At 55.6% G+C, this 15,600-nt stretch overlaps 6 protein-coding genes across 6 annotated transcripts; 4 read left to right on the top strand and 2 right to left on the bottom strand.

The window, feature by feature from the left end:
• Nucleotides 1-437: 437 nt before the first annotated feature.
• Nucleotides 438-3,401, top strand: IUM83_08904 (AGC protein kinase; the record flags this gene model as incomplete). Its single annotated transcript, XM_067933302.1, has 4 exons — nt 438-636; nt 701-850; nt 925-1,277; nt 2,307-3,401. 4 exons carry the CDS (start codon nt 438-440, stop codon nt 3,399-3,401), a joined length of 1,797 nt encoding a protein of 598 aa, XP_067781092.1.
• Nucleotides 3,402-3,576: 175 nt separating this feature from the next.
• IUM83_08903 (26S protease regulatory subunit 8) lies at nt 3,577-5,026 on the bottom strand (the record flags this gene model as incomplete). Its single annotated transcript, XM_067933301.1, has 4 exons — nt 3,577-3,828; nt 3,906-4,481; nt 4,564-4,787; nt 4,873-5,026. 4 exons carry the CDS (start codon nt 5,024-5,026, stop codon nt 3,577-3,579), a joined length of 1,206 nt encoding a protein of 401 aa, XP_067781122.1.
• Nucleotides 5,027-5,236: 210 nt separating this feature from the next.
• IUM83_08902 (Shq1 like protein) lies at nt 5,237-7,162 on the top strand (the record flags this gene model as incomplete). The annotated part of the gene is made up of 3 exons (XM_067933300.1): nt 5,237-5,446; nt 5,532-5,659; nt 5,728-7,162. The coding sequence occupies 3 exons, from the start codon at nt 5,237-5,239 to the stop codon at nt 7,160-7,162; spliced, it is 1,773 nt and encodes a 590-aa protein (XP_067781083.1).
• A 1,788-nt stretch (nt 7,163-8,950) lies between these two features.
• IUM83_08901 (WD40 repeat-containing protein) lies at nt 8,951-10,954 on the top strand (the record flags this gene model as incomplete). Its single annotated transcript, XM_067933299.1, has 1 exon — nt 8,951-10,954. The coding sequence occupies one exon, from the start codon at nt 8,951-8,953 to the stop codon at nt 10,952-10,954; it is 2,004 nt and encodes a 667-aa protein (XP_067781123.1).
• A 355-nt stretch (nt 10,955-11,309) lies between these two features.
• IUM83_08900 (WD40 repeat-containing protein) lies at nt 11,310-12,734 on the top strand (the record flags this gene model as incomplete). Its single annotated transcript, XM_067933298.1, has 3 exons — nt 11,310-11,528; nt 11,597-12,543; nt 12,608-12,734. 3 exons carry the CDS (start codon nt 11,310-11,312, stop codon nt 12,732-12,734), a joined length of 1,293 nt encoding a protein of 430 aa, XP_067781124.1.
• A 50-nt stretch (nt 12,735-12,784) lies between these two features.
• IUM83_08899 (Coiled-coil domain-containing protein 40) lies at nt 12,785-15,580 on the bottom strand (the record flags this gene model as incomplete). The annotated part of the gene is made up of 1 exon (XM_067933297.1): nt 12,785-15,580. The coding sequence occupies one exon, from the start codon at nt 15,578-15,580 to the stop codon at nt 12,785-12,787; it is 2,796 nt and encodes a 931-aa protein (XP_067781097.1).
• Between the last annotated feature and the right edge of the window lie 20 nt (nt 15,581-15,600).

Genomic DNA, 15,600 nt, shown 5'->3' with positions numbered 1-15,600 from the left:
TAATTTTGGTTTGGTTCGTTTACCGAACCAAACCACGTGGCTTGGTTTGTTCTAGGCGTGGTATGTACAGTCGCCTCACGCATTCATGAAGCCTAGGTTGGCCTTTTAAAGCTACGACCTACAAATACACTCGATACATTCGCCACAGAACTTCAAAGAAGTATCAACTCGACAAAGACTTGCTCCTGCAACATCGACGAAGTTCATATCCGTCTGTCATCGATGTCGCCATGTTCTGACCACAGCCACCATGACAGGATGCGAGCGTCAACGTAAAGCACTAATCTTAGGCCAAACTTGCATGAAAATTCAGCTCTAAACTTGGAGATACGCCCTATTTTTTCCTATTCTTGTGGCGTCCGATCTGGTCCTTCGAGCGCTCGAGCACCACAACCACACTACGCACAGGTTTCCCACTTTGCCCCAGTCATCGCGCGATGTCGATTATCGCCAACGCAGATGTACCAATTCACCCAACGACGCCTCCAACCGTAGTCGAAAACGAGGAAACCTTTGATAGCCCGACCGAGAACACCACTTTCTTTCATGGTGTGAACCTTCGAACTCAGCCCGTGCTTACTAAGCGAGGCAGGAAAACCGGCAAAATTGTATCGCGAGTCTTCGTTATCTTGGAAGGTGCGGTTGCGTTTTCGATAAAGCAGTCTGGGTCGGTCTAACCATGGCAAAAATGGTTCTGTAGAATATCTCTTTTACTTCCAGCATCCCGCAGCTACGGCGCCGTGCGGTGTGCTGGCATTGCAAAATGCCGAATATTTCGTGCACTCGTATGCATCATCCGCACTGCTAGGGAACTTCTGCATTGAGCTTCGATCGCCTCTCAGGGCCTGGGGTACGGCTACAATTCATTATATGGTGGCCGATCACGAGTGCTTAGCTCATTTTATTGCCCGAAACGCTGTTCAGGCACTCTTATTCTTCACTTTCATGGATACACACCCATGGCAATCCACGAAATCAAGCAGATGATGAACGCCGCTGGAGCACACCCTCGACGCAATCAATTTGACAAGAACGGCGTTGAGATCGAGAATAGTCGTCGCAGCACCAAACAGCGCAGGCCCTCTCGGTTAATTACACTTTCAAGCATTTCGAGCCTTATCCCGCAGTGGGCACGACGCAGTGGGGCCGGACGCAACAGCATCAGTGGTCGGGAAGAAGACAGTGTGCTGATGCTAGAGAGCGAAACCGAGTTCGATGCCGACGCCGATAATTGCAACTTCAACAATGGAGCAGAAAGTAACACGGTTGTCTGCCGGGTTACAAGAGGCTCGCGAACCAGTCTCCTCAAAGTGAACTTGCGAAGTACAAGTACTGGAAGCGAACCTACCGATGGTAACCGAGATGACAGACGCCCCAGCAATCACCAGGTTCTCCAGCTCTGCCAAAATACCAGGTTATCCTTCACTCAGCGAGGTCAGCCACGTCGTCATTTCAGTTTGGATGAGCAAGAAGAACTCGTCGCGGAACAGGACATCAGTCCAGAGCACTGCCACGAGCTTTGTGTTAATGGATTCGTGGAGAACGCTGGTCGTCGGCTATTTCACTTCATCTGGCCATGGGAAGGTCTCCAACACCTCCGTCCTAACCGCAGACAGAGTGATGCTGCGCTGCGTTTCTCGGTTGTGGTGCAGAGTGCAAACCAAAGAACACAAGGACCTCGTATTCGCTTTGTGTCGGCTTTCGAACCGTCCCGACAGTTTGATCCTACTACGATGGCAATGATGAGACAGTGGGTTTCCCCGCCACAACAGCAGCAGCTTGCTATCTGTGCAGGTGACTCGCCTGCAGCAAGAGCCGCAGTCACTCCATTTGTTGCAGAACGTTCCGTCAGCTCGTCCAGCGGCACCAGCGCGAGAAGAAACAGCGTCAACGTCGCGAGCTTGCAGATGGCACTAGCTCGAGTACACCATAGCGGCACTCAAACGCCTGCGGCTGTTGCTCCTCTAGGCATGACGGCACCCAGTTCAAAAGCCTCAAGAAGCTTTTCACTCAAAGTGATCCCGCCGATGACCTCCACGAGTGCTAAGAGTGCTAGTCCTCCAAAACTTCCCACACCTTCGACTAGTCCTCCAAAATCTGGTAACCGGTTGCCATCACCAACATCGATAATGTCCAAGGCCAAGGCCATGGCACAACGAACAGTGTCACCTGTGACTCCTCTTGCTCCAACCGCACCCGCTGCAGCTCCTACCGTAGTAAAGGTTTCTAACCCACCTTCCCCGGTGAAAAAGGGACCAGCACCTGCGGCATCTGTTCCAGTTGTCACCGACATACGCCTTGTTCAGGCTGTGAGCATCGCTGAAAGTTACAGCGGTGGATATATGCTGCGGCAGTACGAGCCGCTGAAGGTCATCGGTCGTGGTGGCTTCGGGCATGTTATGGTAGCACGGCATCTACCCTCCGGTTCATTTGTGGCCATCAAAACACTCAGCAAACGTGCCATTGCGGCACAGAACCAAATCCAGCACTCCCGCGCCGAAAAAACAGTGCTCACACGCTGTCGAGACCACCCATTCATCGTGAAGATGCATGCGTGCTTCCAAACCATCGACCACTTGCATATAGTGCTCGACTACTGTCCAGGAGGAGAGTTATTCTTCCACCTCTCACAGCACGGACACTTCACCGAGCCCATTGCAGCGTTTTACTTGGCAGAAGTTCTTCTTGCGCTCGAACATCTTCATCAACACGACATCATTTACCGCGATCTCAAGCCGGAAAACATACTGCTGGACCAACAGGGACACGTCCGACTTGCAGACTTTGGTCTTTCCAAGCCAGGCATTGACGACTGGACCCTTGCGCTGACCTTTTGTGGATCGAAAGACTACATCGCGCCAGAAGTGCTTGCACTCGGTGAGAGGCCGTCTTCTTCATCGACGTCATCACCACCAGGACGAGGTTATGGGAAATCGGTCGACTTCTGGGCGCTCGGGTGTATGCTGTTCGAGATGCTAACTGGACAGCCACCGTTCTACAATGCCACAAGCAGGACGCAGCTGTACTCGATGATAATGGACGGTGCCGTCTCGTTTCCGGCCAATATCAGCGATGAGGCACGTAATCTCTTGGAGTGTCTGCTGCGCACAGATCCGAGGGAGCGCCTCGGTGCGCGCCGCGCTTCGGGCGGTGGCGCGACTGCCGTAAAACTGCACCCGTTCTTCGCGAAGCACCACATCGACTGGGCAAAACTGCTCAACCGCACTCTGCGAGCCCCACCACTTCGCCCTCGTTCCGGAGCATTCGCCAACTTTGATTCCGAATTCACCTCCATGTCGATCCGGGGCATCGACAGCATGGTAAAATTCCCTGAAAAGATCCCCATGGATTATCAGCTCTTCGACAACTATAACTGGGAACCACCTAAAAGCACGAAATAACACAACTAAAACAGCCAAAGCATGCCCAACATGCAATCAAAGCTCATTCGATTTTGCGAAGCCGGGTTCCTACAGCCGCATCTCAAGCATGCAAAACTCGTTGGCCACCCGTCCGGTTGTCTTACCGCTCCTTCGCTAAATCACTAGCTAGCCGCCTTGCCAGCCAAGTTCGGGCTTACTTCCACAGCTTGCTGATCGACATGTTTTGCTCCGAGTCCTTCTTCATGACCTTGGACACAGCCATCTCGAAGTCCTCCTGGGTTACGTGGATCCGGCGCTCGCGCAACGCAAACATGCCGGCCTCTGTGCACACGGCTTTACACTCGGCACCCGAAGCGGTCGGCATCTTCTCAGCAATAACCTTCAGGTTAATGCCACGCAGTAGATTCATCTTCCTCGAGTGAATGCGCATGATATCGATACGCGACTACACAGCACAAACACGTCAGATAAATAAATAGAAAGTAGCACACTTTCATCATAAACTCGATATGGCGCACGCACCCCTTCCGTCGGGTTCGGGAACTCGATCTTTCTGTCAATACGGCCGGGACGCAGCAACGCCGCGTCCAGAATGTCGATACGGTTGGTAGCCATGATGACCTTGATGTTCTGTGCGGGCTCGAAACCGTCCAGCTGATTGAGCAGCTCGAGCATGGTGCGCTGCACCTCGGAGTCGCCACCGCCGCCCTCCATACGGGAGCTACCGATGGAGTCGATCTCATCCATGAAGATGATCGACGGCGACGCCTCACGCGCCATGACGAACAGCTCACGCACCATGCGCGAGCCTTCGCCAATGTACTTCTGCACCAGCTCAGCACCCGACACACGGATGAACGTGCAGTCCGTGTGGTGGGCCACAGCACGGGCCAGCAGCGTCTTGCCCGTACCGGGAGGGCCGTAGAGCAGCACGCCCTTGGGCTGGGCCACGCCCAGAGCGTCGAAGAGCTCCGGGTGCTTAATGGGCAGCTCGATGACCTCCTTGATCTCGCGGATCTGCTTGTCCAGGCCACCAATCATATCGTACGTCGAGTCGGGCACCTTCTCCACCTTCATGAGGCTCACCAGCGGGTCCACCTGCAGCAGCGATCCAGTATAAAGTTAGAGATCCTCCGTTTCTCATATTTAATATTTCTTCAACGCGAGACTCTGTACGCACCTTGGTGGGCAGGATCTTGTGCAGCACATAGCTGTCGTTGCGCAGCGCCACGCGCGTGTTGGGCGTGCACTTGGCGATGTCGATGGCCTTGTCCACGTCCACCACGTACTTGCCCTCGGGGTTCACCTTGACCAGCACCTTGGACTTGCCCATCTGCTTCACCACCTCGCCCACGTACGAGCCGGGCTCCTGCAGCAGCTGCAGCTCCTCGCGCAGCAGCCGGACTTCATAATTGATATGCAACAAGAAATAAGAACCTCTAAATTTATAATAATAAAAAAGGAGAAGAGGAAAGATATCTTCTCGTACCTTTCGAGTTGAGCTCGTTGCGCTGCGCCTGCAGGCGCCGCAGGTTCTGCGTCTCGTCGCGCACCGTCAGCTCCAGGTGCTCGATCTTCTGCTCGTAGTAGCTCGTGAGCCCCGCGCTCTCGTCCGCCGCCGCCATGGCCACGTCCGCCGTCATTTTATTCTCGTAAGATAAATGAGCAAAATTCCCCTTTGCTTAGCTTCCTCCCTTTTGAAGGCAGAGATCCAACAATTCGCACCTAATCGAGTCTATAGTGTACGGTAGCTAACTGTGTGGTGTGCGACACACTAATGATCCCAATGGCCACTGGCAGTGTAGCCATCTATTCAGAATTTGCTAGTTGCAGCGAGTGCAGCAGAGCAGAGCATGGTGGCGACGCCGCGGTTCCACGTGACGCAGGACGCCGCGTGGGTCTTCGTGCACGTGCACGTGCCGTTCGTGCGCGTGTCCGACATGGAGTTCTACGTGGACGGGCTGGACTTCACCTTCTTCTGCAAGCCGTACTTGCTCAAGCTGCACTTCCCGCACGAGGTGGTGGACGACGACCTGGCCAAGGCCGTGTACGACCCCAGCAAGGTGCGACAGCCATACGCTGCAATTGCATTACGTGGGGGTGTCATCGGAACTGAATGGGTGGCTGGTTGTTGCTGGATTATTGTAGGACAACGGCACAATTGTGGTGCACCTGCCCAAGAAGGAGCCTGGCCAACACTTCCCGGACCTCGACATGCTCACCAAGCTGCTGCAGTCGCAACGACCACCAGTGGACGTCAAGGCGGATACGCAGCGGTGAGTTGCTGCAATACGATGCTGATGGATTGTGGTCGGGTGTTAACTTGATGGGTTTCTGTCGCCAGGAAGGCGCCGCTGATCGAAGTGTTGGAGTCGTCGGGTCCTGAGCCGATCGGGACCTTCCAGGAGGAGTCCGACAAGTTGAATGCGTTGATCGATGGCACACCGGCTCCTACCAGCAACGGTGGAAAGGCCAAGCTGCAGGTGGAGACGGACTCGTCGCTTCTCGGGCTGGAGACCTCGAGCTCCAAGAAGCAGAGTCCCAGAGCTATCAAACTTGACACAGCCAATGACGAAGCAGAGGCTATCGGCGTGCACATCACGGAGCTCGCGCCTTCGTACGGATTCAATAATGCGTACAGTGACTTTTTCCGCGTGTGGCACGGCGAGGTGAGCGAGATTCTGTCTCTGCCCGATCCGGAACACATGCAGCCAGAACAGCGCCGTACGCTGCGCGAGGCTGCGGAGGAGGAACAGTTCGACATCGAGCGTTATCTGATGGACTTCGCGAGTCAGGGAGACGACATGTACTTCGAGCTGGCCATGGCGTACGAACCATTCTGGAGGAAGTACCCCGTTCTCCCACCTGCTGTGGTTACCCCACCGAAAATTGCCCATGTGAAGGTGACTAATCCTTTGATTGTCGAAGTTGATTCGGACGTTGATCGCGTTGGAGATAGTCTCGGCAGCGTGTCGCTAGAAGCCTCTTCTTCTCAGCCGCCGCCTCCACCTTCAACGTCGGAATCAGCGACCACATTCACTGATTCAGAGCAAGAGCTGCTGCTTCGACTTCCGCGAAAGGAGTTTTTGCTTCCAGAAGGGAGTCCTGAAGAGAAACTAGTGATCGGTGGTCTAGTTGACATCCTCATTGGTTTCGCGTACGAGCAACTCACTACCCAGGGTGACAGCGGAGTGGAGTCGACCTGGACTGTGAGTATCGTGAGTCCGACACTGTCGTGGCTGGATTCAAATGCGGATTTGCGAGCTGTAGTGCGTTCGACTGTCCGCCGCATGATCACCTTTCCATTCCTGCGGCAGTACGCTTTGGCCTTGCGTTGCGTACGCGAAGCCAGCGAGATCCTGAAACGTGGCAAACGTGTGGTGCTGAGGGCTCTGCTGGCGCTCTACCGGATCGTTGAGAAGTCAGAGACCCAGTACCTGCTCAACTCGCTTTATATTCAAGACTACTGCGTGTGGATTCAATCTGTCAACGACGAGCACCTCCAGGGTGTCGGTGCAGAGCTGGAAGCCCACCTGGATGTCTTCAAGAAGAATGAAACCGGTTGGGCTTTGGAGGAACTCGAACGCAGTCTTTTTGAGGCCGGTGACAGCGAGCAGGACGTGGTAGCTTTTTCCTCATCGAGTTCGGACTCTGAATCTTCGAGCGAAGAGGAGTCTTCAAGCGAAGAAGAAAGCTCGTCAAGCGATGAAGATGACCGTGACAGTGAAGACGAATCGAACCAGGAGATCAATAGAGAGGCAGAGGCAGGGAGACCTTGAGGTTCATGAACAAGATAGACTAACCCGGGCCATATTGTGTATAATTAGTGGGACGCGGACGCTTACAAAAATACAGCTCTATGCATCACGCACTGCAGCGCTCGGCTTCAGCTCGCGCGCTAGTGAATTCGCTACGGCGAGCGAGTGGTCATGGCAAACCAAGACGAAGTTCGTGCTGCGAGCTTTTCGGGGCCCCTATCATCAGCCACTGCCTCCGCATCGGGGCTAAAGCTGCCATTGCTACTCACCGCACGACCTGGAAATGTGGGTGTGCAGATTGATGCGCACCGAACGATGAACTTGTTCTCACATCCGCGCAGTGTCAAGTTCACGTCACAGTTCCACGGATTTATGTATGAAAATGGGTCGCTAGAGAATTATTCGCGCGTGGTGGAGCGAACAGCTCAACGAGCTAGACTGCTGCAGGATAAGCTGGAAAAGCTGCGAGCTCGGGAACAGTATCTGCTGGAAGACGAGGATAAGAGGAAGCAGCGGCGTATTCAACGCGAAGCAGCTCGCCAGTATCGGATGTGGCAGATGCACCAGGCAGCTAAACGAGCAGACGAACGAGCACGAGAAGACGCTGCTGCAGTGACGGTGCAGAAGGTGATGCGAGGAGCTCTTGCACGACAGGTGACCCGGGTACTGCGCAACGTGCGGAAAACAAATGAAGCTGCCTCAATGCTTCAGCGAGCGCTGAAGACGTATGTGACTCACCAACAACTATTACGAGAGCGCGAGCGCCGAGCCAGAGAAGCAGAAGAGCGTCGAGAACTTGAGATGAACTCAGCTGCAGCGGTTCTCCAGCGACAGGCACGAAAGCACCTGAAAATAGTTCATGAACGAGCTGCATTGACGGCGTGTGCCGAAGCTGAAGAAATTAACGACAACGAGGATGGCGTGGCTCTCCCCAAACCACGAAAGCGACCTGCATCAGCCGAGGAGCTTACATCGGAGGAGAAAATCATTGTCGAGGCACTGAGCAGAGGGATCAGCTTGGATATCCTCTTCTCAGACGAAGAAAACAGCGAAAGCTCGCTCCCAACCAATTCCACGTCGTCTTCTAGTAGTATACCGTTCAAAGCACCCACGTCCCCTCCAAAGATACTCCCGCAGCCACCACCGCCCAAAGCCACTGCAGTACGCCGGCCGCGAAGACCGATGTCCATCAAGCGAGTGGGTGGAGGCTACCGCACCAAGCTGTTACCTTATGATGCAATCGAGCCATCTCCTCCGAAGCCAACAATCTCAAACCCGACACCAACAACAACCCGCACTTCTCGCGGTAGAACATGGCCTCATGGAGGCCCACCGGCGGGCTCCACCAGTGTCAGCGAGGAGTTTTTGCGCCACTCGAGACACTCCCCAACGTTCCCAAAGCCGGCAGTCTCGCCTAGACTGCTCACTTCAACCACGTCAAGACACGGAACTCGCCCCGTCACCTCAACCAAGAGCGACGGCGACGAGCTCCGCGCCGCCTCGCCCGCCAGAGGCTCCCCGCCGAAGATCTCGCCCTACGCCATCCCGCAGCGGCTGCCTCCGTCTCGGTAACAGGACCAACTACAATGTAGCCATCTCGTCACACGTCGCATGTTTTGTTTTAATTTGCTTCCAAAACCTGTACGTACGATCCTAAAAGTCTAGATCCTAAAAACTATCAGTCCTTCGCGCGACCTTCGCGCAACTTTGCCATGACGGGCTGCTCTGCTCCAGTAGAATAATTGCACCGGGCGCCACCAGCCAATTCCCGTTGCGGCGCACTCCTCGACTTGCTCAACGTACGCGGCCATGCAGCTCTTCGCCGACTCGCAGACGCACTTCGCGGCCGTGTCCGAGGACGGCCGCCTCAAGCTCTGGGACGTGGCCGGCGGCGCGCTGCTGCAGGAGCTCAAGGAGCGCGACCACCTGAGCTACCGCTACACGTGCCTGGCCTGGACGCAGGGCAGCTCCAGCAAGAAGAGCAAGAAGCGCAGCGGCGCCAGCGAGCTCGGGCTCGTCGCGCTGGGCGCCAGCAATGGCGCCGTCATTGTCTGGGACCTGGCCACGGGCGACGTGAAGCACACGCTGCAGGCGGACGCCAGCCACGCCGTGCAGGCGCTGGCCTTCAACCCGCAGGGCAGCCTGCTGTACGCCGCCTCGGGCGACAAGCACGTGCTGGAGTGGAGCGTGGCCAGCGGCAAGGTGGAGCGCAAGTTCCGCGTGGGATCGGGCGGCGCCTCGGCGCTCGCCGTGTCGGCGGACGGCGAGATCCTGGCGGCGGGCGGCTCGGCGCTGCGCACCTTCGACCTGGCCTCGGGCAAGAAGAGCCGCAAGCTCGTGTCGGGCTTGTCCTCGGCCGTGACGCAGCTGCGCTTCGCCGCCGTGGAGGACGGCGTCGAGTCCTCCAGGTTCCTGTTCGCCGCCACGGCGGGCGCGAGATTCGTCAACATGTACGACCTGCAGCTCACGGAGCACGACGCGCCCGCGCTCACCTTCAGCCTGCCCAGCAGCGCCGACGGCGTGTTCGCTCGCGCCTCGGTGGGCGAGGCTGTGGTGGCCAAGAAGAAGAGCAAGAAGAGCAAGAAGAACAAGAAGGAGAGCGCTGATGCCGCCAAGCCCGTCGTGGACCTGCTGGTGGGCGCGACGGCCTCCGCCGGCGCCATGTTCCTCTGGGCGCACAAGTACCAGCAGGTGAACGATGCGGCGGAGCTGGCGCTGGCCTCCAAGCCGCTGTCGCCCACGCTGTCGACGACCGAGAGCGCCGGCATTCTGCTCGCCGAGCTTAGCACACAGGAGGACAAGAAGACGGAGGTGCTCGTGGCTCGCGGCTCGCTGGTGAAGCCGGTGTTCGAGAAGGTGTCCCCCGTGGAGGAGAACGCTCCTGGTCAGTGGAAGACCGAGCTCGAGTTCGCGGAGATCAGTGACGCTCTGCTGCTCAAGGCGGAGCGTGCCGAAGCGGCCAGCAAGAATGGCAACAAGAGGCAGAAGGTGGAGGAGGCTGCCTCCGCCGAAGATGAAAAGACGCACGTGCCGACGCTGACCGAGCGCCGTGCGCTGGCGAACTCCATGGCAGTCGTGGATGAAACTACCAGCTTCGAGGAGCTGGACGGAGAGGCGGATGGAGAGGAGAATGAACTCACCTTGGCTGAGCGTGTGGAGGCTCTGCGTGAGCGCGTGGAGGGTGATGTCACCGCCGCTCTTAGCCGTGCTGAGCGCGAAGCTGAGACCCCCGAGGACAAGGCTCGCGGCAACAAGCCGGATGCATCGTCGCTTGCTAGTGTGCTTGAACAGGCTCTGCAGGCGCGCGACAACGCTCTTCTCGAGTACTGCCTGCGCACGCGCGACGCTAAGATTGTGGCCCGAACCGTGGCTCGTGTGTCGGCCTCCCGTGTGCTGGGTCTTCTGGAGGTGATTGTTCGCAAGCTCGAGCGCTCGCCTGCTCGCTTTGCGCGTCTGTGCCCGTGGCTGCGCGCTGTCCTGCTGCACCACACGGCATACCTGGTGGCACAGCCCGACCTCGTGCCTAGTCTGTCGGCTCTGTACCAGCTCCTGGAGACAAGGTTGCAGGTACACGAGCAGATGCAGAAGCTCGCTGGTCGTCTGACTCTTGTGCTCGGCCAGATCCACGTCAACACGGCCGCTAACAACGACCAGGAGGATGACGAGACTCGCGCTGCTGTTATTTACCACGAGGGTGAGGAGGAGGTGCGCGAAGAAGCAGCCAACGGCGACGACAGCAGCAGCCAAGAGGAGGAGGAGGAAGATGAAGAGGACGACGACGAGGACGACGACGTAGAGACTGAGGACGAATGATCGGATCGGTGGATGTATTAATACTCTCAATAGACCAGAACAGCGAGCCTCGCGAGCCCAAGGCCTCGCTAGTCATTTGCTTTTCATATCCTTGGAGTACGTATCCCACCAAGTTGAAGTCACGTCACGTTGAACTAGTCCAGCCAAAATGCAGTTGTCGCCAACGTTGTGCCGACCAAGGCATCTCGATCCAGAGCGATTACGTGCCCGACTCGGTGTTGAAAAGTTTGCGAAACTACGCTATCACGAAGCTGCAGTCGTGAGCACGGCGCCGATGCAATTCCAGTTGTTTGCCTTGAGCAGTGACACCCTGTTCATCGTGCCATTAATGGGTCGAGGTGAATCAGCCGCGGATATGCTCTTACCACTGCGAAATATCTCCGCGGTGGATCGTGTGGTGCCTGAAAACAAGAAACAGCGCGGCCTGCTTCTCCTGCCTACGAGTCAACTCTTTCGATTGCAACTGCGCGAGGTCAAATCCAAGAAGTCGCCATCAGAGCTGTTCTTCGCGACATTCGAGCCGCAAACCCAGCTCTTCTTTCAGCTTTCACGAGCAGTACGCATCGATTTTCAGGTGTGTTCAAGAATTGTGTTCAGATAAAGAGGTGTTGATCTAACGAACGGTGTGCTTCGGATGTTTAGAAGCAGCTGATCCCACAACTACAATTTCCTGACAGCCTCCCTGCTCGAACGGAGCAGCGACTTGAATTGGCAAGTTTACTAGAGATGCTTGCATTGGATCTAGTACGCGCTCGTGACGACATTGAGCGGATCCATCTGCTCGATGAACTTACTGCTGCCGCGTATTCCTCCGTCGAGTTGAAACAGCTCTTCTTTGAGGACCGTACACAAGTGCAGGGATCTACAGGGTTAGCAGCCTTCTTGGTTCGACAACTTTCTTGTCCTTTGCGTCCGGGTAATGGCGATGAAACAAAAGTGGAGTTCATACTCAGTGTTGTTCGCGTCTTGGATGCTATGTGCTTTGATATGCAGTTGCAAACAAGCTGCTTGGATAGACTTTCAGTGAACGAGTTAGCGGGTAACCTTCTTGCTCGTGGGGCAGAAAGCTACACTGTCGGTGATAAAAGTGCAGATGGGTCTGTCGATATGCACACGCGTGTACTTCGAGAGGATCTCATGGATGCTGAAGCTGCGTTGCTACTTTCGCTTGATGGGATACAGCAGTATGAAGATTTTCGATTGCACCAGCATCAACAGATGCGGGGTTTGCTGGTTGAGCGCTCCACGTCCGTCATGCAGCACGCATTGCGATCCCCGGCGCTGAGCGTGTGGCTTCCTAAGTTTTTCAAGAGGGTTTGCGTTGCAATATCGCGCGCAGCGATCGCTGTCGAGATCCAGCATGAAGTTGAAGGCAGCGAAATCGAGGAGCGTGAAGGCAACTTAGATCAAGAGGATGAAACAGACGAAGAAGAGGACGAATCCGATCGTAGCGAAGCCCTGGATCCGCTCCAAATGCTTTCTCTCTGGCGCAGCGTGACCGTGTTAGAGCTACTGGTGAAGAGCGACGTGGCTATGGGCAGTGATCAAGTGCTTGGACAGCTACTACGGACCCGAAAGGACTACATCGAGTAAGTATCTCAATGTTTTTCCGTTCGTGCAAGTGAATGCACTAACGGTCTACCATTTGAGCAGCATGTATCTAAGAGCACCACGTTTTTTGAAAGCGTTGAGTACCAGTGGAATACCCCATCTTGAAGATGTTGCGCTCAAGCTGGCCAGATTCCTGGAATCACTTAGAGAGAGACCAAGAGGAAGATAAACCGTGGACGGGGATGAAAACATATTTAACGAAAAAGAAGTTGCCAGGCATTATTTATCCAGTGGTGGAGGATCTTCGGCGAGCAACAACACGCGAGGAAGCACCTCAGCCAAGTGAGGATTTTGTTTCTGAAGCATTGCAACTATGGCACGAACCTTTTCAATGCCCTCTTTCGCTTTCTCTAAAGCTTCCGTTGCTTGGGCTTCATTTGCGGGACCAGTGGTCACTCCACGGCAAAGTGAGTCGAACCGCTTAATCATACGCAACTTGCGAGCTGCAGCGTCGATGTATCGCTGTTTATCGTAGAGCGCGGCGTTAATCGCTCGCTGGAGAGAGAGCCCGCGCTCTTCGTCAACCTTGAGCTCAGCCGAAGCCTTTTCCAGTTGAAAGGATACATCTTCACCAGCAACAAGTTGTGTGCGAATGCTTTTGTCGAGACGTGCAGCATCACGCTCGCTTTTGCGGAGCTGATTCTGTAACGTGGACACTTTAGCTGTAAGCGCTGCAAAAGTGAGCTCCGCTTCCTGCTCCTTCTTACTTCGGCCACGCAGCGCGATGAGATCACGTTTGTGGACAGCTTGCTCCATGTCTTGCAGCATTTGCTCTTGACTGCGCTGCAACGCTTCTAGACGTAAACGCATACGATGGATCTCCTTTTCCATACTTCGTGCCTCTGCCTGGCCGACTTCAGGGTCTAGAGCAGCTTGAGTCTCCTTCTCGAGCTGAATTTTCTTCTCCCAGAGCATGAGTTGTCGCTCCACTTCTACGACTCGGTCGAGCAGATCTTGTTTCTCCTGGCGCAACGTAGCCGCCCGAGCTTCCATGGCCACCGATGTGGCTTCGAGCTCTCGCAATTCGCTGGCAAACTCCAGCTCTAGCGAGTGATTACTGTTCAGCAGCTCATCATGGCGTGAACCTTGTCGAGCGATGAGATCGTTCAGCCTTCCTGTGTCGGCGTGCAATGATGCAATGCCATTCGAGAGCTCTCGAAGCTCGCGTTGCATTTCTTGCAGCTCATGCTGTAGCCGCAGTTGTTTCTGCTCCAGGACACTTGTCTTGCTTTTTCGTTCCTGGTTGCGCTCACTTAGCTCCTGAGCCTCACTCGCTGCATGTACTAGAGCCGTCTGCGTGTTGAGCCACTGTTTCTGCTTCGACACATTCTCTTCCCTACCAAGTTTGGTTTCACGCACAAGATTTTTTATCGTTGCCTCCAGCGGACCGGTGTCTGCATCTTCCATCTTGCTCACTAGCTGCTCGTACTTTTTGTTAAGTCGATCCAGACGCAACATCTTCTTCTCAATTTCATCGTTACGCTGTCGAATCTCCAGCTCGGCACGCTCGACTCGTTGGTCGTCACGTTTGAGTTCCTCGACCAGGGCTCGCTGGGCTTCTGCAAGTTGAGCGGTATGATTCTGTACGTTGAGAGCATCAACACCCACTCGAGCCATCTCATTCTGCAAGTTAGCCAGTTCCACTTCTTTCTCGTGCACACGCGTGACAAGTCGCTGGGTCTCTTTGGTGAGATTGTGCGCTGCCTTGTGCACAGTAGTTTGATCGTTCTTCTCTGCCGCGATTTCATCTTCCAGCAAGTGTCGCTCTCGCTGTGTCGTCTCCAAATGCTGGGCCACCTGAGCTGCTTCCGACTCCATTTTCTTCCCCTCAGCGGCAGCAGAGGAGACCTGAGCTTCAGTTTGCTTCAGCGATTTAGCTAATAATTCATGACGCGCTGCGAGCCGCTCGTGCTCTGCTCGCAAGTTTTCTGTTTGCTCCTCCACAAAGCGCAATTCCGCGTTAAAGCGCTCAATAGTGGCAATCAGCGTTTCATGAGCCTGTTGAGCCTTTTCAATTGATATTTTGTAGCCACGCAGCTCGGCACTCAGCGCGAGTTCGTCCTCGCCCACTTTGGAGATGGCTGTTTGAGTGGCCTGCAGGGCAGTATCGCGCTGTTGCATACCAATGAGCGCGCTCTTCCACTGCTGCAGTAGCTGCTTCTTCTCAAAGGCAACAGCTTCCATCTGTGCAGCAGCCTCACGCAGGGTCTCCTCGGCAGCTTGAGTCTCCATCCGCTGTGTCTTGAGTTGTGACGCGTTGGCAGCTAATTGCTCCTGCAGTGTCTTCACCTGCTCGTTCAAACGGTCAATGTACAGATCTTGCTTCACCTTGTCCTTCTCCGCAACAGTCATCGATTCTTCTGCCTTCTCTGCGGCACGCTGCGTGCGAGCGATTTCGTGCTTCATCTCCTCATTATACTTCTCCACCTGTCGCAACGTTGCGCTCAACGAGTCCAGCTCGGCTTGCGTTTTGTGCATGTGCGCTCGACGGCGCTCCACCGCCAGCTTCTTCTCCTCCGCGCTCGCCTTCCACTCGTCCAGCTTATCTTCGCTCGTGAATCGTTCATCGTGCAACGTGGTGAGGCGTCGGTGCGCGCCTTCCAGCGCTACCTGCAGCTGTGCAAGTTGCTGCTGCACTCCATACAGCGCAACACCGACGTCTTCTCGCGCAGCCTTGGCGCGACGGAGCTCCTCCTCCTTCTCTCGCAGCTCGAGCGACACGCGCTCGTCGTTGCCCACGAGCTGCTCGTACAGAACCTTCTGGATGCGCTGCATGCGCTCGTGGCGCCCCATGTCTACGATCGTCCGAGTCGGGTCCTCGTCCTCGTCTTCGTCCTCATCGCTGTCACTTTCATCGTCCTCGTCGCTGTCGTCATCTTCCTGGGGGTCCAAGGCGTCCGCCTGCTCGTCGTCTTCGCCTTGCTGCCCGTCGTCCAGCGCGGGCTCAAAGACGCCCTTCCCTCCCGTCTCCACGCCCGCCAGCTCTTGCTGCTCAGCGTCCGTCGCCTCCGACATGCCGCCCTCACCTCAAGACT

Source organism: Phytophthora cinnamomi (assembly GCF_018691715.1).
Source record: "Phytophthora cinnamomi strain GKB4 chromosome Unknown Contig120, whole genome shotgun sequence".
Classification (NCBI taxonomy): domain Eukaryota; phylum Oomycota; class Peronosporomycetes; order Peronosporales; family Peronosporaceae; genus Phytophthora; species Phytophthora cinnamomi.
This window is presented reverse-complemented; position numbering and strand designations above follow the sequence as displayed.